This window comes from Pelodiscus sinensis, chromosome 32 (genome assembly GCF_052426305.1).
Source record: "Pelodiscus sinensis isolate ZL-2025 chromosome 32, ASM5242630v1, whole genome shotgun sequence".
Taxonomy (NCBI): domain Eukaryota; kingdom Metazoa; phylum Chordata; order Testudines; family Trionychidae; genus Pelodiscus; species Pelodiscus sinensis.
Genome location: NC_143083.1, coordinates 12,728,545 through 12,749,898, shown reverse-complemented (window position 1 = coordinate 12,749,898; position 21,354 = coordinate 12,728,545). Strand labels below are relative to the sequence as shown.

Here is a 21,354-nt window from a genome sequence, read left to right as displayed (position 1 = left end):
CCGGATCCAGGCAACTTGGGGGCCACATCTGGCCCCTGGGCCTAAGGGGAGAGAGTCGGTGCTGCGCCCCCTGGGGGCAGAGCACAGAAGGTGCAGCCTGGGGCAGAACAGAAAGTGGCTTTGAGCCCCTCCTATTCCTGGGCTGTCAGATGCCAGGGTCTGTTCTAATCAGTGCAACCCATTAGCTGCCCCACAGCTCCATCCTAGCCCCCCCCATCCCACCTCCAGCCCTGCCCTCCTCTCTGAGACATGGGTGGGAGTCTCTTACTTAGGCTGTGGGACATTTACAGCCCCTAGATGCACAGTCACCACAAGGCCCTCGCGGCTCGTGGGATATTCACCTTGCCCCAAGGAGGGGCAGCTGCATGTGTCACTTGGCTCGTAGCCTGACATACGTCCTGCCTCGGTCCTGCCCGCTCCCAAACCCCTTGGGACATTTCAAGTCTTTGGAGTTTTAGGCTCAAACAGCCCCTCCCCCCCCAAAAAAATCCAATTTTTTCATGCTCATTGAAATGGAAATAGGAAGACGGGGGGAAATAGAGAAGAATGACAGAATATAATTACGCGCGGCGGCTAAGTTGGGAATGAGCTGCCGAAAGATGCCCCCGCAGCATTAAATTAGCCAAGTGCAAGAGCCGAGAGCCTCAGCTGGGTCATTGCGTGCGGGACAGGAAATGGAAGGCCCAGAATAATAACAATAATAATAAAAGGCAAAGCAGATTGCAGGGGGCTTATTAACTGTTAAAAAAATTTATTAAAATGTCCAGCAGTACAGAAACGCAGTGTCATCGATGCCACGGGGCTGGGGGAGGGGGGAGATACAGGACACTGCGGTCACATCGCAAACAGCAGAGACTGGAAAGCGGCCGGCTGCACCGTCACACCCGCACGCACGCACACACCAAATCAACCCGAGTAAATGACGACAAATGGGGGAAGGGGGAGGAACAAACCGGGAGGGCCTCGATCCTGCAAAGGCTTGGGGGACCGATTCTGCCAACGGTGGGGGAAATGCAGCCCCCTCCCCGTGCAAAATACCCAGCCGTAGGCTTATGTGCCAGGCAGGGGTAGGTTTGCTCTTCGGCTCGAGGCGTCAGTTCCAGGGAGCTGCGGCAGACCCAGCAGTGGGACAGGCTAGTTGGCCCCAGGACGTGTCTATCTGGGTATGTCTACACTAGCTTGTTAATTCGAGCTAGGTAGGCAAATCAGGCAACCGGAGTTGCAAATGAAGCCCGGGATTTAAATATCCCGGGGATTTATTTGCATGTTCCCGTCTGGTCGCCATTTTGAAATTTCACTAGCCCGAAGTAACTGCCACGTGGCTACACACAGCAGAGAAACGGGAATTCGAACTAAGCCCTAGGCAACTAGGCCACACGAGCTGGAAATAACACCTCCAGCTCCAGCAGACACACCCTCCCTCCGTGTCAACCAGCCCAGCTCGTTTGGCTGGAAAGGAGAGGCGGTGTAGAGTGCTGCAGAAAGAGATCTAGGGGTCACAGTGAACCACAAGCTAAATAGGAGTCAACAGTCCGGCACTGTTGCAAAAAAAGCCACCATCCTTCTGGGCTGCATGAACAGGAGTGTGGCGAGCGAGACCCGGGACGTCCTTCTGCCGCTCTGCCCTGCACTGATTAGGCCTCGGCTGGAGTGTCGTGTCCAGTTCCGGGCCCCACATTTCAGGAAAGAGGTGGGGAAATTGGAGAAGGTCCGGAGAAGAGCAACGCAAATGGTGACAGGTCTAGAAAACATGAGGGACGGCTGAAAGAACTGGGCTGCTTTCGTTTGGAAAAGAGGAGACTGAGAAGGGACGTGAGAGCCGTTTTCAAGGACCTAAAAGGGGGTCGCAAAGAAGAGGGGGAAAAATTGTTCTCCTTGGCCTCAGAGGACAGGACAAGAAGCAAGGGGCTCAAACTGCAGCAAGGGAGGTTGAGGTTGGACATTAGGAAAAAGTTCCTGCCTGTCCAGGTGGTGAAACCCTGGAATAAATTGCCTGGGGGGTTGTGGAATCTCCAACACTGGAGAGATTGAAGAGCAGGTTGGACAGACACCTGTCAGGGAAGATCTGGCTGGTGCTTGGTCCTGCCATGAGGGCAGGGGACGGGATTTGATGCCCTCTCGAGGGCCCTTCCAGTTCTAGTGTTCTGGGATTAGGCTTCAAGTGGACCGGACTGGGGCGGCTGAGGTTCCGTGTCTCTGCCTTGGGGGAGTCACCTCCCCACTCGGAGTCACTGTTTTGCCTCCTGCCCTTTGTCTGGTCTGGCTCTGAGCTCCGTGGGGCAGGGCGCGCCCACCCCCAGGGGCCCAATCTCAGCTGCAGAGCCAGCTGCTGCTATTGGAACGGGGAGCTAATGGGCCGGTGCCTAGTCCTTGCCCTTCTGTCCACAGCTCCATTTCACCTCTTGGCCGAGCTCCCTACTTCTCACGGAGTCCCACTGAAATCGGCCGGGCGGTGAGGGTGGCAGAATCGGGCCCTGACGGCCATGGAGCCAGAGCCCCAAGTCCTGTAAAGCAGGGGTCTCCAACCTTTTCAAGCACAAGATCACTTTTTGAATTCAAGTTGGTCCAGGATCTAGCTCAAACCCAAATACTCCTGCCCCGCCCCTTTTCAGAGACCCTGCCCCGCCCCTTTTCAGAGATCCTGCCCTGCCCCTTCTCCGAGGCCCTGTCAAGGGAGATCGGGGGAGTGGGGCTGGTCGGGGGAGATCAGGAGGAGGAGAACCAGCTGGCAGGAAGCAGGGCTTACCGGGAGGGTGTCGGGCCAGTCGGGAGGAGGTCGGGGGGAGAGGGGCCAGTCGGGAGGCGGTCGGGGGCAGCGGGGCCAGTCAGGAGGTGGTCGGGGGGAGCGGGGCCAGTCGGGAGGTGGTCGGGGGGAGCGGGGCCAGTCGGGAGGAGGTCAGGGGGAGCGGGGCCAGTCAGGAGGAGGTCGGGGGGAGCGGGGCCAGTCGGGAGGTGGTCGGGGGGAGGGGGGCCAGTCGGGAGGAGGTCGGGGGGAGCGGGGCCAGTCGGGAGGTGGTCGGGGGGAGGGGGGCCAGTCGGGAGGTGGTCGGAGGGAGCGGGGCCAGTCGGGAGGTGGTCGAGGGGAGCGGGGCCAGTCGGGAGGTGGTCGGGGGGAGCGGGGCCAGTCGGGAGGAGGTCGAGGGGAGCGGGGCCAGTCGGGAGGTGGTCGGGGGGAGCGGGGCCAGTCGGGAGGAGGTCGGGGGGAGCGGGGCCGGCTGCGGGGGGAGAGAATCGGCCGGTGGGGAGCGGGACTGACCCGGGCACATGCAGATCCCAGGGCGCTGCCCGTCCCGCGCACGGTCCCGGCGAAGCGAGAGCAAGTCTGGTTACGGCTCCACAACGCGCTTGAGCAGCGCTCAGGGCCACGGACGGGGCTTCTCCTCCTCCCCAAAGCGTCACTCCGACATCAGACGCAACCAGAGGCTCCCAGCGCCGATCGCGTCCCCCTCCCCGCCACTCTCCCCACCCCCGCCAGGCTTCCCTCGGGCGCCCAGCCGGAAAACCAGAAAATACCGGACACTGCACATGTCTGGTATTTTCTGAACTTTTTTTACCGGACAGAGGGCCCCAAAACCGGACTGTCCGGTTGAATACCAGACACCTGGCAACCCTGAGCGAGAGGCGCCCCGACGCCAAAGCCGCCCTGGATACCCAGGGACACCTGCTCCTCCTGGTCTTTCTACCTCTCGCCCCGTGGGAACGAAGACAGCAAATACAAGGGAGACAGACGGAACGGGAGGGATTCCGAGACGCTGGGTGAGTTGGACGCCACCGGTGGCGGCGATCGCTTTGTTTTCCCAGGCCGGTCGGGCAGATCCCGTGGGCTCGCACGGGAGCGGCGCGTTTAGAAAGGACGTTGGTTTCGAACCTGCGGTGCTGGGGGCGGGAACGTGTCTCGCTGCTGCGCGGAGGACAAAGGCTGCGGGGGCGCCCCGGCCGCGGTCTGAGCCGTGGCAAAAGCCAGCAGGGGGCTATTGAAAGAGCGGGCAGGGGGTCCGGGTTGCAATAGGACACTAGGACCTGCAAAAATTACTTTCACCCCTGCTGCCGGGGCCAGCCAGGGTACCACTGGCTCCGAGAGCAAGAGAGATAACGCCCACCGGAGGAGAGGAGCGGCAGAAGGGCCCTGGCAGGGAGGGTAAAAGGAAAGGGGGGTATATTAAAAAACCGGAGTCTCCCTTGCAGAAGACCAGTGGGACCGGGGCTAAGGAGCCCAGCGGAGGAGCCAGAGTTGGGGAGGGGAACCGTCTCCGTCCTGCTGCCTGGTCGGGGGTGTCCTAAGGAACTAACGCAGAGGGGCTTAGAAAAGGGGCCGGGGGTCAGTGAAGGCCCCGCTTTCCCATCACACACACGTGCCCGTCTCATCCCGGGGCGGGGGGAGGGGGGATCTTGTGCTTGCTCGTCGCTGGCCTCTAGAAGTAGTTGCCTTCCTCCATCCAGTCCAACTGGAGCTGCTTCCGGTGTTTTCTCCGCTCCTTGCGGGAGCGGTGGTGGTGCTGGTGGTTGTGGCGGTGGCGGTGATGGCGCCGGATTCTGTGCGACCGTCTGGCTAACGGAGGCAAGGAGGAGAAGGAGGCGGCTTGTTGCCATGGGAACAGGCCACAAGCCCCCCCCCTTACACCCCCCGCCCCGACCTCAGGTGGCGACTGGCCGGGGCAGCCACTTCTGGGGTGGAGCGCAGCAGCTGCTCAGCATTGGGTGGGGATCGCAGCCCCGGGGATCCAGCGGCCAGGCAGAGCAGTGGCCACGCTCCCGGCCCTGAGCTCCCCCTACATCCCAACCCCCTGCCCTGATCCTACACCCCCAAATCCGCTACCTGGAGCCCCTCCCACAACCACAACTCCCTGCCCGGAGCCCCACACCCCCGAATTCTCTGCTTGGAGCCTCCCTACCTCCCTAACCCCCTGCCCTGATCCTACACCCCCAAATTCCTTACCTGGAACCTCTCTAGCCATAACCCCCTGCCCTGAACCCCACACCCCCGAATCCTCTGCTTGGAGCCTCCCTACCTCCCTAACCCCCTGGCCTGATCTTACACCCCCAAATTCCTTACCTGGAACCTCTCTAGCCATAACCCCCTGCCCTGAACCCCACACCCCCGAATCCTCTGCTTGGAGCCTCCCTACCTCCCTAACCCCCTGGCCTGATCTTACACCCCCAAATTCCTTACCTGGAACCTCTCTAGCCATAGCCCCCTGCCCTGAACCCCACACCCCCGAATCCTCTGCCTGGAGCCTCCCTACCTCCCTAACCCCCTGGCCTGATCCTACACCCCCAAATTCCTTACCTGGAACCTCTCTAGCCATAGCCCCCTGCCCTGAACCCCACACCCCCGAATCCTCTGCCTGGAGCCTCCCTACCTCCCTAACCCCCTGGCCTGATCCTACACCCCCAAATTCCTTACCTGGAACCTCTCTAGCCATAGCCCCCTGCCCTGAACCCCACACCCCCGAATCCTCTGCCTGGAGCCTCCCTACCTCCCTAACCCCCTGGCCTGATCCTACACCCCCAAATTCCTTACCTGGAACCTCTCTAGCCATAGCCCCCTGCCCTGAACCCCACACCCCCGAATCCTCTGCCTGGAGCCTCCCTACCTCCCTAACCCCCTGGCCTGATCTTACACCCCCAAATTCCTTACCTGGAACCTCTCTAGCCATAACCCCCTGCCCTGAACCCCACACCCCCGAATCCTCTGCTTGGAGCCTCCCTACCTCCCTAACCCCCTGCCCTGATCCTACACCCCCAAATTCCTTACCTGGAACCTCTCTAGCCATAGCCCCCTGCCCTGAACCCCACACCCCCGAATCCTCTGCCTGGAGCCTCCCTACCTCCCTAACCCCCTGGCCTGATCCTACACCCCCAAATTCCTTACCTGGAACCTCTCTAGCCATAGCCCCCTGCCCTGAACCCCACACCCCCGAATCCTCTGCCCGGAGCCTCCCTACCTCCCTAACCCCCTGGCCTGATCCTACACCCCCAAATTCCTTACCTGGAACCTCTCTAGCCATAGCCCCCTGCCCTGAACCCCACACTCCCGAATCCTCTGCTTGGAGCCTCCCTACCTCCCTAACCCCCTGGCCTGATCTAACACCCCCAAATTCCTTACCTGGAACCTCTCTAGCCATAGCCCCCTGCCCTGAACCCCACACCCCCGAATCCTCTGCCTGGAGCCTCCCTACCTCCCTAACCCCCTGGCCTGATCTTACACCCCCAAATTCCTTACCTGGAACCTCTCTAGCCATAACCCCCTGCCCTGAACCCCACACCCCCAAATCCTCTGCCTGGAGCCTCCCTACATCCCCAACCCCCGTTCCAAGTCCCCCAGAACTCCTGGCCTGAGCCCTTCACAGCCCACGGTCTCCTGCTCAGACTCCTGCACCCACCCACCCTCCACACCCCTGCCCTGAGCCCCCCCGTCCTGAGCCCCTTCCCCTGAATCCCCTGGCCTGAGCCCCCCTCCCCAATCCCTGCTCTGAGCCCCCCTGCGCGCCATCCCACACTACAGGGATCGCCCCATTGCAAGCCCTGTACGGAACGGGCGGGACTTTCACCCCCGGGTGCCCCCCCCTGACGAGCCAGGGAGCCAGCACTAACGTTTTGTGCAGAGGATTTTGGGCCGGTCCCACTTCCCGTTGCTGTGGCACTTGATGGTGGGGACGTGCCTCTGGACGTAGCTGCCCTCGCACTGGTACCGCACCGTCGCGTGGACGCTGTATTTCTCCCTCGGCTTGCCCACGGGGAAGGCGTTCTCCACGGCCGGAGGCGGCCCGCACAGCACTGCACAGGGGCAAGGCAGCAGGCACCGTTACCGGGCAGCCGGGGCAGAGAGGTGGCGCCTGGCTCCTCCCCTCCGGTGCAAATGGGGCCGTGGCCTCAGCCGTGGTCTGGGCAAAGCGCCAGGAGTCCCAGGTGGCAGCAGCAACCAACCCGCTCTCGGTCTCTGCCGGTGAGGCGAGCTGCCCCCTGGGGAGGTTTGGGGAGGACCAGCCAGGCCTGCCCCACTGCACCTGGCAGCCCCATCGCCCTGGGCTAGGATGGAGGCTGGACACAGCACGCAGCCGGCTGGGTGTGGGGCCACGGGGCTTTGCAGGGTGGGGTAGGGAGCTGGGGTTCCACTGTGGCTGCCAGCCGTGGTGCTGGTGGGGGCGCCCCTATGGTCTGTGCAGTGTCGCAATGCAATACTCACAACACCGCCCTGTGTCAGGGCACGGCTATTATACCCATTGTACAGATGGGAAACCGAGGCCCAGAGAGACCAAGCGCCGGACCATGCAAGGGATTTTAGGTGCCTAAAGATGCAGCTAGAGTCTGCTGCCAACCCCACGAGGCACCCAACTCACACTGGTTTCAGTCCCTCCACTCACCCACAGAGGGACTGAAACCAGTCCCACCACTCAGAGTTCCCTGTAAGCTGAGTGCTTGGGTGGCTGCCCAGGCTCGATTGAAATGCTGCCCAGCTGATTGGCAGGGCGCCCACTGCCGGCAGCCTGTGTTTCCGGTGGTGGTGCACATCTGCTCTTGCCACGGTGCACGGAACAAAATTTAATCCACCCACCAGCAGAAAAAAAATGAGCAGGGACATTGCTCTATGGTGGGGCAGGGAACCCAACGTAGGGCCTTGCACACTGCACCATCTCTTTGCACTCAGGGCCCTCAACAGCTGGCAGAGCCGCCTAGGTGTAGGACTATCCTGCTACCGCAGCCCAGGGGCCCATCTGCTCCGGTATCAGGCCTCCGGCAGGGCACAAAACCCAAGAAAGGTGCAATCACGGCACAGCCCACACAGGAAGATGGAGCAGAACCTGGGCACACCTGCCACCCCGTCCTGCCCTCTCCGGCTTTTCCAAGCCTTGACTTTCTCTCCAAGCTGCTGGGCTCCTTGTGAAATACGTCCCTTTCCCTCGCTCGGCCACGCAGTTCCGCCGCGTGGCTTATGTAATATAGAGCCCTTGAGGGAGCTGCCGACGGCGGCTGCATAAATCCACCCTATGGAGAGAGCTCCCGTTGACAGAGCTGCGCTAAGGTGTTCTGGAGGATTTACATATTTAATTAATGGCCTTATCGGGACAAATATATCATTACATGGGGGGAGGGGGCTGGGAATTTGGAGCGTCTTCCTGTGGCTCGGCGTGAGCAGCTGGAGGTTAATATAACTTTCGAGATAAGGAATGAGAACTTAATCGTTTTAATGGTGGCGTATTAAGCAAATTAAAGCAGAGGGGGACGAATTAAGCAGTGAAAAAGGCGAGATTAAGAGAGGTTCTTTGGGTTTGCTGTCGAGGGGCTGCAGGGGAAGGATGGCAAAGCTGCCTGTGACGTCTCTCTCTCCCGGGACCGTGCGGGGAGCCCTGGATAGAGCGCCCTGAAATGACTCTGGCCTCAAGGCTGGCAGGGCCTGTCCTGCCCCCCAGCCAGGAGAGTGGATTCAAAACCAGGCTCTTTTCCATTTGCCTCCGGAAACTGGAGACATCAGGCCGAGAGGCTCACAGGACTCCAGGAGCCGGGATTCAGGGGGAAACGCCAGGTGCAGAGAGTGTCGGGATGAACCGCGGGAAGGGGAAACGCGCCCACGTCGAAGCCCATTTGCTCGCCAGCCACGCCCTGGGCTGTCCCGTCCTGCCGCAGCGGCGACTCCGCCAGCTCCCTGCCTGCACCCTGCGCCCCCGTGGCCGGGTAGCCCCCCCTCTGGTTCAGCAGCCCCGCGCGGCTGGAGTTGGCCGGAGCCCTGTGGCAAGCGCAGGCGAGGGTCCTGTCTGGAGCTGGCTAGGCAGGCCGGCCACCCAGCTGCTCACTTACTATTGCGGGGGGGCCAGTGGGGGAGGGGTTGTGGGGAGCCGGCGGGGGAGGAGCTATGAAGGGATGGTGGGGGAAGGGATGTGGGGGGGCTGGTGGGGGTAGGGTTACTGGGGGCTGATAGGGGAAGGCTAGTGAGGGGCCAGCGGGGGCGGGGCTGTGAAGGGCTGGAGGGAGAGCGGCTGTGGGGGAGGCACTGTGGGGTGGCTGGCGGGGGAAGTGTGGGGGGCTGGCAGGGAAGGGGCTGTGGGGGGCCAGCAGGGGAGGGAATGTGGGGGCTGGTGAGGTAAAGGTTGTGGGGGGCCGGTGGGAGAGGGGCTTTTGGGGAGGCACTGTGGGGGCCAGTGGGGGAAGGGTTGTGGGGGGCCAGTGGGGGAAGCGTTGTGGGGGGCCAGTGGGGAAGGGATTGTGGGGGGCCGGTGAGGGAAGGGTTGTGGGGGGCCAACGGGGAAGGGATTGTGGGGGGCCGGTGGGGGAAGGGTTGTGGGGGGCCGGCGGGGGAAGGGATTGTGGGGGGTCAGTGGGAGACGGGCTGTGGGGGGCCGGCGGGGGGCGAGGGGCTCACCTGTGCCTTTCTTGCAGATGTAGGGCAGGTTGTAGTTGCAGGGGACGTCGTTCCACTTGCCGATCTCGTGGGATACCAGCACCACGCAGTCCTCGCCGCCCGCAAAGAAGTTGTCGGGCTGGTTCTCCCGCCAGTTCTCGTATTGCTGGGGGAAGAGACGGCGGCAATCACAGCCCCTCGCCCGCAGGCCCCTGCCTGCCCCCGCCCCACCAGGGACCCTCCATCCCGCTCTGCAGTGCAAAGCGGGGCAGGAGCCAGGGGTGGGTCCCTGGAGGACGCAGGCTGCCCAAGGCCTGGCCAACCCCCACGCCCTTTACACTAGTGATACATGTGCACTAGTGAGAACCCCTCTGTCTTACTCTGTCGGTTCCTGGGGGGCTGAGCCAGCTGCTGGCCAGGCTCCCCACAGACACACCTGAGTCTCAGGCATTCGACTGCTCAGGGCCGTTCTCCTGCCCCACCCCCGTGGGCCCGCTGGGCCGTGTCCTCCCTGCTCAAACCCAGACCGATGCCCGTGGCTGCCTGTCTGTGCACGGGGGCCTGCTAGCTTGTGTGGGCGGGACGGTGCTCTCTGCGACTGCCCGGAGGGGGAGGCCAGGCCCGGGAAGCGACCGGCCCGCTTGTGTCACACGCTCACACGGGCTGTCTGACACACGCACAGTCGCACATTATCACGCTCACCCCGGTGTGCACCGCCAGGCGTACACACCGGCATTCACCCGTGCCTGCTTGCGTCCGCTCACGTGGACTCGGGCTTGCACGCGTGTGCATGGTCAGCCCCCACACCCTGAGCCCTGCCAGGCCCCTCCCTCTTTGTCTTCCCTATCCTTACACACACACATATTCACACTCGATTCCTTGCACGCTCTCCTTTGCACACTCACTCCCCCCTGCCTCACCAGCCCCCTGGGGCTCCCCTCGCCCCTGCCCTTTGCACCGGGCATGCTTTCATCCCCAAGCTGGGCTCACCAGCATTTTATAGCCCCGATCCTGCCGGGACAGCGAAGGCTCCTTGCCAGAGGGGCTCCAAACTCACCAGGCCTGTGTTATCTGTCCACTGGAAATCCTGCTCCACAATCCGGTCGTTGAGCCCGATCCAGGTGTTCTCATGCCCAAAGCCTGGGGAGAGTCACACAAGAGACACACGTGACTGGAGCGTGAGTCATCGCCTGGGGGGGTGGCCGTGCGAGCCGACCAGGAAAGTGCTTGCTAGAGCAGATCAGTGTCCTTGGCTGGCATCACATGGGGACGGCACGCGCCAGGGCACTAGAACCTGGCCCCAAGTGCTGCTTCTCGCCCTGTGTTGCACTGTGTTATACTAGGTGCCATGTTCCACCCCAGCCATGGCTGCATTTCCCTGCTGGATGAGCTTGACCTATAGATTTATCTCCCTGGAGCACATCCGCTGGGTGGGCCTAGCTGGGTTTTTCATCCACAGACCTCCAGGCACTTAAGACGGTGTGTCTTTTTGCAAGTGGGGAAACTGAGGCCCGGAGCAGGGCTGTGACTGGCCCAGTGTGACAGAGCTGACCCAGGGGTCCTGATGTCCAGCCCCCAGGTCTAACTCCAGAGCATGGGATAAAACCCAGGAGTCCTGATGGTCTGATGTGGAATGAGTTTTGGCGGGTCTCAGCCCAGGTCTCAGGCCCCAGGGAACACCAGCGCTGCTGAGAAGTCCATGCCGGGGCTTGGAGTAGAGTCCAGGGGTTCTGGCTTCCTTCCTCTTTGCCAGCCCTCCCCATAACAGCGCCTGCCTGCCCTCCCCATAACAGCGCCTGCCTGCCCTCCCCATAACAGCGCCTGCCTGCCCTCCCCATAACAGCACCTGCCTGCCCTCCCTATAACAGCGCCTGCCTGCCCTCCCCATAACAGCGCCTGCCTGCCCTCCCCATAACAGCGCCTGCCTGCCCTCCCCATAACAGCGCCTGCCTGCCCTCCCCATAACAGCGCCTGCCTGCCCTCCTCATAACAGCGCCTGCCTGCCCTCCCCATAACAGCGCCTGCCAGCCCTCCCCATAACAGCGCCTGCCTGCCCTCCCCATAACAGCGCCTGCCTGCCCTCCCCATAACAGCGCCTGCCTGCCCTCCCCATAACAGCGCCTGCCTGCCCTCCTCATAACAGCGCCTGCCTGCCCTCCTCATAACAGCGCCTGCCTGCCCTCCTCATAACAGCGCCTGCCTGCCCTCCCCATAACAGCGCCTGCCTGCCCTCCCCATAACAGCGCCTGCCTGCCCTCCCCATAACAGCGCCTGCCTGCCCTCCCCATAACAGCGCCTGCCTGCCCTCCTCATAACAGCGCCTGCCTGCCCTCCTCATAACAGCGCCTGCCTGCCCTCCCCATAACAGCGCCTGCCTGCCCTCCCCATAACAGCGCCTGCCTGCCCTCCTCATAACAGCGCCTGCCAGCCCTCCCCATAACAGCGCCTGCCTGCCCTCCCCATAACAGCGCCTGCCTGCCCTCCTCATAACAGCGCCTGCCAGCCCTCCTCATAACAGCGCCTGCCTGCCCTCCCCATAACAGCGCCTGCCTGCCCTCCTCATAACAGCGCCTGCCAGCCCTCCCCATAACAGCGCCTGCCTGCCCTCCTCATAACAGCGCCTGCCAGCCCTCCCCATAACAGCGCCTGCCTGCCCTCCCCATAACAGCGCCTGCCTGCCCTCCTCATAACAGCGCCTGCCTGCCCTCCCCATAACAGCGCCTGCCTGCCCTCCTCATAACAGCGCCTGCCTGCCCTCCCCATAACAGCGCCTGCCTGCCCTCCCCATAACAGCGCCTGCCTGCCCTCCCCATAACAGCGCCTGCCTGCCCTCCCCATAACAGCGCCTGCCTGCCCTCCCCATAACAGCGCCTGCCTGCCCTCCTCATAACAGCGCCTGCCAGCCCTCCCCATAACAGCGCCTGCCTGGCCTCCCCATAACAGCGCCTGCCTGCCCTCCCCATAACAGCGCCTGCCTGCCCTCCCCATAACAGCGCCTGCCTGCCCTCCCCATAACAGCGCCTGCCTGCCCTCCCCATAACAGCGCCTGCCTGCCCTCCTCATAACAGCGCCTGCCTGCCCTCCTCATAACAGCGCCTGCCTGCCCTGCCCATAACAGCGCCTGCCTGCCCTCCCCATAACAGCGCCTGCCTGCCCTCCCCATAACAGCGCCTGCCTGCCCTCCCCATAACAGCGCCTGCCTGCCCTCCCCATAACAGCGCCTGCCTGCCCTCCCCATAACAGCGCCTGCCTGCCCTCCTCATAACAGCGCCTGCCTGCCCTCCTCATAACAGCGCCTGCCTGCCCTGCCCATAACAGCGCCTGCCTGCCCTCCTCATAACAGCGCCTGCCTGCCCTCCCCATAACAGCGCCTGCCTGCCCTCCCCATAACAGCGCCTGCCTGCCCTCCTCATAACAGCGCCTGCCTGCCCTCCTCATAACAGCGCCTGCCTGCCCTCCTCATAACAGCGCCTGCCTGCCCTCCCCATAACAGCGCCTGCCTGCCCTCCTCATAACAGCGCCTGCCTGCCCTCCCCATAACAGCGCCTGCCTGCCCTCCCCATAACAGCGCCTGCCTGCCCTCCCCATAACAGCGCCTGCCTGCCCTCCTCATAACAGCGCCTGCCTGCCCTCCTCATAACAGCGCCTGCCTGCCCTCCCCATAACAGCGCCTGCCTGCCCTCCCCATAACAGCGCCTGCCTGCCCTCCCCATAACAGCGCCTGCCTGCCCTCCTCATAACAGCGCCTGCCTGCCCTCCCCATAACAGCGCCTGCCTGCCCTCCCCATAACAGCGCCTGCCTGCCCTCCCCATAACAGCGCCTGCCTGCCCTCCTCATAACAGCGCCTGCCTGCCCTCCTCATAACAGCGCCTGCCTGCCCTCCTCATAACAGCGCCTGCCTGCCCTCCCCATAACAGCGCCTGCCTGCCCTCCCCATAACAGCGCCTGCCTGCCCTCCTCATAACAGCGCCTGCCTGCCCTCCTCATAACAGCGCCTGCCTGCCCTCCCCATAACAGCGCCTGCCTGCCCTCCCCATAACAGCGCCTGCCTGCCCTCCTCATAACAGCGCCTGCCTGCCCTCCCCATAACAGCGCCTGCCTGCCCTCCCCATAACAGCGCCTGCCTGCCCTCCCCATAACAGCGCCTGCCTGCCCTCCTCATAACAGCGCCTGCCTGCCCTCCCCATAACAGCGCCTGCCTGCCCTCCCCATAACAGCGCCTGCCTGCCCTCCTCATAACAGCGCCTGCCTGCCCTCCCCATAACAGCGCCTGCCTGCCCTCCCCATAACAGCGCCTGCCTGCCCTCCCTATAACAGCGCCTGCCTGCCCTCCCCATAACAGCGCCTGCCTGCCCTCCCCATAACAGCGCCTGCCTGCCCTCCCCATAACAGCGCCTGCCTGCCCTCCTCATAACAGCGCCTGCCAGCCCTCCTCATAACAGCGCCTGCCTGCCCTCCCCATAACAGCGCCTGCCTGCCCTCCTCATAACAGCGCCTGCCTGCCCTCCTCATAACAGCGCCTGCCTGCCCTCCCCATAACAGCGCCTGCCTGCCCTCCCCATAACAGCGCCTGCCTGCCCTCCCCATAACAGCGCCTGCCTGCCCTCCCCATAACAGCGCCTGCCTGCCCTCCCCATAACAGCGCCTGCCTGCCCTCCCCATAACAGCGCCTGCCTGCCCTCCTCATAACAGCGCCTGCCTGCCCTCCCCATAACAGCGCCTGCCTGCCCTCCCCATAACAGCGCCTGCCTGCCCTCCTCATAACAGCGCCTGCCTGCCCTCCTCATAACAGCGCCTGCCTGCCCTCCTCATAACAGCGCCTGCCTGCCCTCCTCATAACAGCGCCTGCCTGCCCTCCCCATAACAGCGCCTGCCTGCCCTCCCCATAACAGCGCCTGCCTGCCCTCCTCATAACAGCGCCTGCCTGCCCTCCCCATAACAGCGCCTGCCTGCCCTCCCCATAACAGCGCCTGCCTGCCCTCCCCATAACAGCGCCTGCCTGCCCTCCCCATAACAGCGCCTGCCTGCCCTCCTCATAACAGCGCCTGCCTGCCCTCCCCATAACAGCGCCTGCCTGCCCTCCCCATAACAGCGCCTGCCTGCCCTCCCCATAACAGCGCCTGCCAGCCCTCCTCATAACAGCGCCTGCCTGCCCTCCCCATAACAGCGCCTGCCTGCCCTCCCCATAACAGCGCCTGCCTGCCCTCCCCATAACAGCGCCTGCCAGCCCTCCCCATAACAGCGCCTGCCAGCCCTCCCCATAACAGCGCCTGCCTGCCCTCCCCATAACAGCGCCTGCCTGCCCTCCTCATAACAGCGCCTGCCAGCCCTCCCCATAACAGCGCCTGCCTGCCCTCCTCATAACAGCGCCTGCCAGCCCTCCCCATAACAGCGCCTGCCTGCCCTCCCCATAACAGCGCCTGCCTGCCCTCCTCATAACAGCGCCTGCCAGCCCTCCCCATAACAGCGCCTGCCTGCCCTCCCCATAACAGCGCCTGCCTGCCCTCCTCATAACAGCGCCTGCCTGCCCTCCTCATAACAGCGCCTGCCTGCCCTCCTCATAACAGCGCCTGCCAGCCCTCCCCATAACAGCGCCTGCCTGCCCTCCTCATAACAGCGCCTGCCAGCCCTCCCCATAACAGCGCCTGCCTGCCCTCCCCATAACAGCGCCTGCCTGCCCTCCTCATAACAGCGCCTGCCAGCCCTCCCCATAACAGCGCCTGCCTGCCCTCCCCATAACAGCGCCTGCCAGCCCTCCTCATAACAGCGCCTGCCTGCCCTCCCCATAACAGCGCCTGCCTGCCCTCCCCATAACAGCGCCTGCCTGCCCTCCCCATAACAGCGCCTGCCTGCCCTCCTCATAACAGCGCCTGCCTGCCCTCCCCATAACAGCGCCTGCCTGCCCTCCTCATAACAGCGCCTGCCTGCCCTCCCCATAACAGCGCCTGCCTGCCCTCCTCATAACAGCGCCTGCCTGCCCTCCCCATAACAGCGCCTGCCTGCCCTCCCCATAACAGCGCCTGCCTGCCCTCCCCATAACAGCGCCTGCCTGCCCTCCCTCCAGCAATAGGGCGGTGCCCAGTGCAGGTTTTGTTGGGTCGAGGAAGAATCAGCGGGCAGAAAATGGATCTCACCGCTTTCTCCTTTTCCCCAGGCTGGGTTTTGCACCTACCAACTGGTGGGATTCAGGGGTGGAATTATTTTGGGGGGGGTCTCAATTCCACCCTGGTGCAGAAGCTCCCCCACCCATAACTTGCTGTGTTGCCTGCCCCCGGGGCGTGGGAAAATGCGCCTTCCAGCCTCTCCGCCACTCCAAAGGGAGGAGAGCTCGACAGAAGAGAGCGCTTTCATCTCGCAGACAAAAGCAGGAGGCGATGCAACGGGCCGGGCGTCGGAGTCAGACCAGAGAGAAGAGGCACATGTTGCCAGCCAGAGTAATTAACCGGGGGAACAGCCAGCATGGCAGGGGAGGTGGCAAATCCGCCATCACGTGGAGTCTTGAAATCAAGAGTGGGCAGCTCAGCCACATTTCTGTGGCTCTTGCAGGAGTGAGCTGCTCTGACTTGGGTCTGGATCATAACAACGCTCCCCCTCCGACCCCCCCATCACTCAGATGCAGTGCTTTACAAAGAGATCAGGAGCAACGGATTTGGGAACCCCATTTCACAGATGGGAAAACTGAGGCCTGGAGCAGCGCTGTCACGGTTAAGTCACGCCAGGGAGAGGATCCTGTCTATTGCCCATCTGCAGCCCTCCTCAGCATGAACACAGTTATACTGGGAGGTAGGGGCAGAGGGATGCTCCAGTCCTGTGCAGGGATGGGGAGCCGGAAGCCTGCTGCTGTCTCCCTTACCCGAGTGGGGCTGCTGGCTCCTGCTGCCGCCCCCCACCACATCGGTGGGGGGCAAGAGCAGTCAGCGGCAGCCCCCTGCAGCCAGGAGGGCCAATAATGGCAGCGGGGAAGAAGCGGCAGCCGCATCCCCCCGACCTGCTGGGCAAGCTGGGAGAGTCAGCAGCCCCCGTCCATGGGGGGGGGGTACCAAGAGTGGCAGCCCCCCGACAAGGGGGCCGGGCTAGGGGGGTCCCCCACTGAGATCCCGCACTGACTCAGGTAAACCTGCTTAACGGGGATTTTACATCCCTGCTGGGGGGGGTGTTCGGGTTTATACCAGGGTAATCCCTATGGGAAGGCGAAATGGGCTAGACCGGTACCACGGGCCTTCCAGCGTAACAGGGACACCGTCCTCCAACCAATGGGGGTAGAATAACCCCCCCAGGCTCCGCCCCTTCCCAGCCCACGCCAAGTTCCACGGGAAGCGACACGCCCGCCCTACTGTTAATGAAGCCGTGCTCCTCCGGGGAGTGGATGCTGGCCAGGTGGCCGGCGCGCCGGCGGCAGTCCCGCTCCGCGTCCTCCCAGGAACGCCGGTGGGCAAAGTAGCGGTAGCAGTGGGCCTGGAACTTGTGCCAGCCATGTTCGCAGCCTTCCGTGTCTGCCGCCAAGGGGGGAGAAAGGGAATAGGTTAGTGACGGCTGTCGGCTCCCCAGGATCCGCGCCAGAGCACGGGGGGCAAGACTCCTGCATCCTATGCCGTGTTCTAATGCCCCCCATCTGTGTGTCGAATAAATTTTGTTCGGTGCACTGAGATATCTGCAGATGTGCACCACCCATGATGTGGGCGCTTTGCCAGCCAGCCGGGCAGCATCTGACCCTCCCCTGGGCAGCCGCCCAAGCACTCAGCTTCTAGGGAACTCTGGTTCTATGCCCAGCTCTGCCTCTCTGGCTGGTCTTGGGAGAGTCCCTGGCCGCCTTACGACGTGATTTGCCCCCTCTGTCACGCGGGGGCAATGGGTCATGTCAGGAAGCCCGGCGCTCGTTCCATGGAAGTCACCAGCACAGCACAGCCCTGAGAAATGCTCGCCAGAGGCGGGTGGATTTTCCACAGAGCCGCAGAACAGACGCAAGGTGCAAGGAAGCCAGGAAGGCAGCCAAAGGCCCGGTTCCCAGTGCTCTCCGCTGCTGCGTGGGAGGCCGTGTGCTGCTCACGCAGCCCCAGAGGGACTCATTCCCTGGCCTCGGAGCTGGAGTTTTGCTCACAGGATCTTATTAAGAGTCCTTGCCTCTGGCAGCCAGGATGGCGGAGTGGGGGGTGGGGTGGGAGGAGGCCTCACAGCTGGTGCCCTGGAGTTTCCTGGCCCGGGGGTGGCTGTAGGAGGTTTATTTCTCCAGCCCTGTCCTGGGGCTGGTAGGGCTGGTGCCAGGGCAGAGCTGCAGTTTGGAACGAGCCCCAAATCTCCGCTTGAACCTAGAAGTCGGCTCCAGTCTCATGCTCAGGTCCAAGCCGGCCCCAGCCCAGAGCCCAGTGCAGCCGAGGCCCGAGGGCACCGAGACATTTTCAGAACCGACCCGACGCCTCCCCTCAGCCCCGACACGTTGGCCTGGGAGTGCCGCCTGGTGCGGGAGGGCTCCGGCTGCTCTCACACCTGGCCCAACCCAAACCCCACACTCCTACCCGGGCCCCTTGCGTTCCGGTCGGGCTGCGCTTGCACATGGCTGCTTGGCCAGGCCTGTGTCCATCCCTGGATCCTGATCTCTCCTCCTCCCAGAGCCTGATCCGTCTGTCTGCCCAGGCACCCCCACCCCGAAATCCTGATCACAATCCAGCTCCCTCTTCCTCCCTAGATCCCGGTGCCTCGCTGTCCATCTGGCTGGCTTCTTATCCTACCCCCTGCAACCTGAGCATCCAGATCTAGGTCCCCTCCTCCCGTCCCCAAACTTTGCGGGTGTGGGGCCAAGCTGCAAACAGGCCCCAGGCGCCCGGCCCCCAGAGAGCCCCTGTTCTGGCTGGCCCCCAAGACAACCCACAAGTGCTGCTCCCTCATCCAGACCTGCTGGGGCACTTCCCTGCCCCGGCCGGCTCTGATTTACCTCCAGCCAGCCTAGCGTGGGGGGAGGGGGGTGTTAAAGGGGCCGCACTGCTCACTCTGCAGGCTCGTACCTTTCTCGCACAGGCTGTCCCCGTAGCTGGGCAGGCAAAGGCAGACGAAGGAGTTTATCTCGTCGATGCAGGTGCCCCCGTTCTGACACGGGCTGGACAGGCAGTCGTCAATGTCTGCCAGGAGAGACACAGGGCAGCTCAGGGTCGGGGGTGACACAGCCCCTCCCAGGCAGTGAGTGTGTGGTGGACACACACACACACACACACACACACACACACACACACACACACGCACACACTCAAAAGCAGACGCGTAGGCACGCATGCGCACATGCTTATGCACACAAGCACACACATGCATATGTAAGCACACACACACACACACACACACAAGCATATGCACACACATATGCAGGCACACACAAGCACACAAATATGCACACACACATGCATATGCATGCACACACACAAGCAAACGCATATGCACATACACAAAAGCACAGATGTATACATGCATGTGCACATGCACACAAGCATACACATGCATATACACACACATACAAAGCATATGCATGTACACGTATGCACACACACATGTATGCACACACATAAGCATACAAATAGGCACACATACGCATGCACACACAAGTACACGCACATGCACACACAAGCACACACACAGATATGCACACGCTCACCACCACCCCCACACGCACGCATATGCCTGCACACCAATAAGCGAAGGCAGCCATCTCCCTACAGTGCCGAGGCAGAGGTTTGACGCCCCGGTGTGGGACACCGCAGGGATACCATGGAGCAAGAGCCTGGGAGCTAGGCCTGGAGCTAGACGGATGGAGAGATCAACACGCTCTAAGCTTGGGATGGAGCAAAAGAGACACCTCGGAGCTGGGGCCAGGCTGAGAAAGGAGGGATGGGAGCGGATGGAGGCTGTCTCTGTCGACCGATGCTTGGCTGCCCAGTCCCGGCGGGGAGACTCATGCGGCCAAAAGGGAGGGGCTTTGGGGACCCGGGTTGTTGCTGTCGCTCGTCCTGTCCCTCCCCATGACGGTCGTTCTGCAGCTGGGCCTTGTGGGGGACGGGATGGTTTGCGATAGGAGCCAGCACCAGAGACCTAGACCCACAATGCCCCTGCCTGCTCCCACAATTTCCACGCACATCGGGCTGGACACACAGTTCTAAGATTTTGCTCCCTTTCCTGGGGGACCCAGGCTTGGAGCTCTTGTTCTCAATGGACTTCCCGCCAGCGGAGAGCCGGTCTCCCTCCCAGCAGAGTCATCCCTAGCTGCGTAGGGGCACCTGAAAATTTGGGGCACTGCTGGGTCTCAATGCCCACTCTCTTCCCGTCCCTGCACAGGGGCTCTGCTTCCTCCGGAGAGGATCTAGCTCACCGCAAAGGGGAAACGCAATGAGCAGCCCATGGGGCCTGTGAAAGAGCCAGCCAGGGGGTCACGGAGCCGTGTAACGGGCATTTGCCAGCCGCGAGCAGAGACCAACAGCTGCTGAACGTACTGTGCGAGGCCACAGGGCCGGAGTTTACAATTTGCTTTCAAAATGTCTCATCGGTGCGTCGCTGGAGATGATCTGAAAAAATCGTTCCCTTCCCCAGCTGCCCTCGGGCCCAGGGGGCACCAGTTTCCTCTTCCAGGAGACCCCGGGGTCAGCTCCCCACCCGAGCTAGGACCATGCAGCCGGAGGGGCGATGGAACAAAGCTGGTGTCTGCTCATGGGGAAGGACGCATCCCGCTGGAGGAAGCCACCTTCGGAGCAGAGGGTGACGAGAGCAGACGTCCCTCCCTCGGGCCAGCATGGGGCAGGCCGGCCCCTCCCCAGGGATCCTAGGAGTGGTGGGGAGGTGGCTGCTAACCCCTCCTCCCCTCGGCCCTGAGGGCCTGGACTGAGCGTGGCACGTGCCCTGGGCTGACGGCTTCGCCAGCCGGGAATTGGATTCTCCCCGACAAGGATGGAGTGCAGCTGCCGCCCCAGCTGAGGCTGCTCGATAGCGCTAATTGGAGCTGATTGATCTGTGGCTAACGAATTAGCGGGCTGATGCATTCCATGCTGGCAGGGCTGGGGCTGCGGGCAATGGGCCAGAGGGCATCGGCCGGCCCTTGTGATGGGAGAGACTCAGCCACAGGGGCGAACAGGGTTGAGTTGGAGACAGGCTGAGGGAAAGGCTCCACTTGGCTTCACTGCTGGAGCTGGGGGCTCAGTGGAAGTGTGGTTGAGTGGTTAGGGCTTTATTTTAGGAGACCGGAGGGCAGTGTCACACTCTGCTACAAACTCACCCCATGTCCTTGGGCAAGTCCCTTAGTCTTTCTGGACATCAGCTCCCCGCCTGTAACTGTGCCGATCGTTCTGTCCTGCCTCCGGGGGCGGACGAGGATTAATCTGCCCCCATGTGCCTCGCTCAGCAACAGGGCGCCTGTGAGCCCCGCTAATGGCCAGCTGGCCCAGGATCCGTGGAGTCTGTGGTTCCTAGCCCCGGCGCGAAAGGAAGGCTGCTGGCAGGGCAGAGCTACAGCAGGACGGCCTTTCTGGAGACACCTAGCCCTGGGCCGGCTTTCATTTTTAGCTAAGGGTTTGTCTTTTCCCCCGGGACAGGAGCAGGGTTGGGATGGGGGGTCTGGAAGGATGGGGGTAGGGGATGGGGGCTCCTCCCTGGCGCGGCTTGGGAGGGGGCAGGTGTCTTCGTGCAGCTCCGATTCCTGGCCAATGGGAACGAGGGGGGCGGTGCCCCTCCTGTGTCCGCAGGGCAGGCCCGGCCGGGGGGCAGTGGCCACTCACCGATTTCGCAGTTCTCCCCGGTGAAGCCCGGGGCGCAGCTGCAGCTGTAGACGGTCCCGTTGGACTGGCAGGTCCCGCCGTGCAGGCAGGGGTTGTTCTCGCAGGGATCCGCCTGAGCTGCAAGGCAGAAGCATATAAGGCCTGGGTGCGGGGGGGACGGGGCGGAGCACTGCACAACCCCCCCCCACACACACACTTCCCCAGCCCCCCTCAGACACCCAGAACCCAGGGGATCACTCCACACAGGGACCATCAGTAACCGGCAGGCTCCA

At 62.8% G+C, this 21,354-nt stretch overlaps 1 protein-coding gene across 3 annotated transcripts in view; it reads right to left on the bottom strand.

Moving 5' to 3' along the window:
• Window positions 1–731: 731 nt before the first annotated feature.
• Window positions 732–21,354, bottom strand: part of NCAN (neurocan) — an 82,076-nt gene continuing 61,453 nt past the window's right edge. For 2 of the 3 annotated variants that reach the window (XM_075902827.2, XM_075902828.2), the window contains exons 9-15: window positions 21,083–21,199; window positions 18,338–18,451; window positions 16,673–16,831; window positions 10,395–10,477; window positions 9,359–9,503; window positions 6,595–6,777; window positions 732–4,545 (exon numbers count right to left, since the gene is read on the bottom strand). In XM_075902827.2, the coding sequence (XP_075758942.2) occupies window positions 4,343–4,545; window positions 6,595–6,777; window positions 9,359–9,503; window positions 10,395–10,477; window positions 16,673–16,831; window positions 18,338–18,451; window positions 21,083–21,199 (1,004 nt within the window). In that variant the 3' untranslated portion in view covers window positions 732–4,342. Of the gene's footprint in view, window positions 4,550–6,594; window positions 6,778–9,358; window positions 9,504–10,394; window positions 10,478–16,672; window positions 16,832–18,337; window positions 18,452–21,082; window positions 21,200–21,354 lie in introns of all 3 variants that reach the window. The other variant, XM_075902829.2, reaches the window with a different exon arrangement.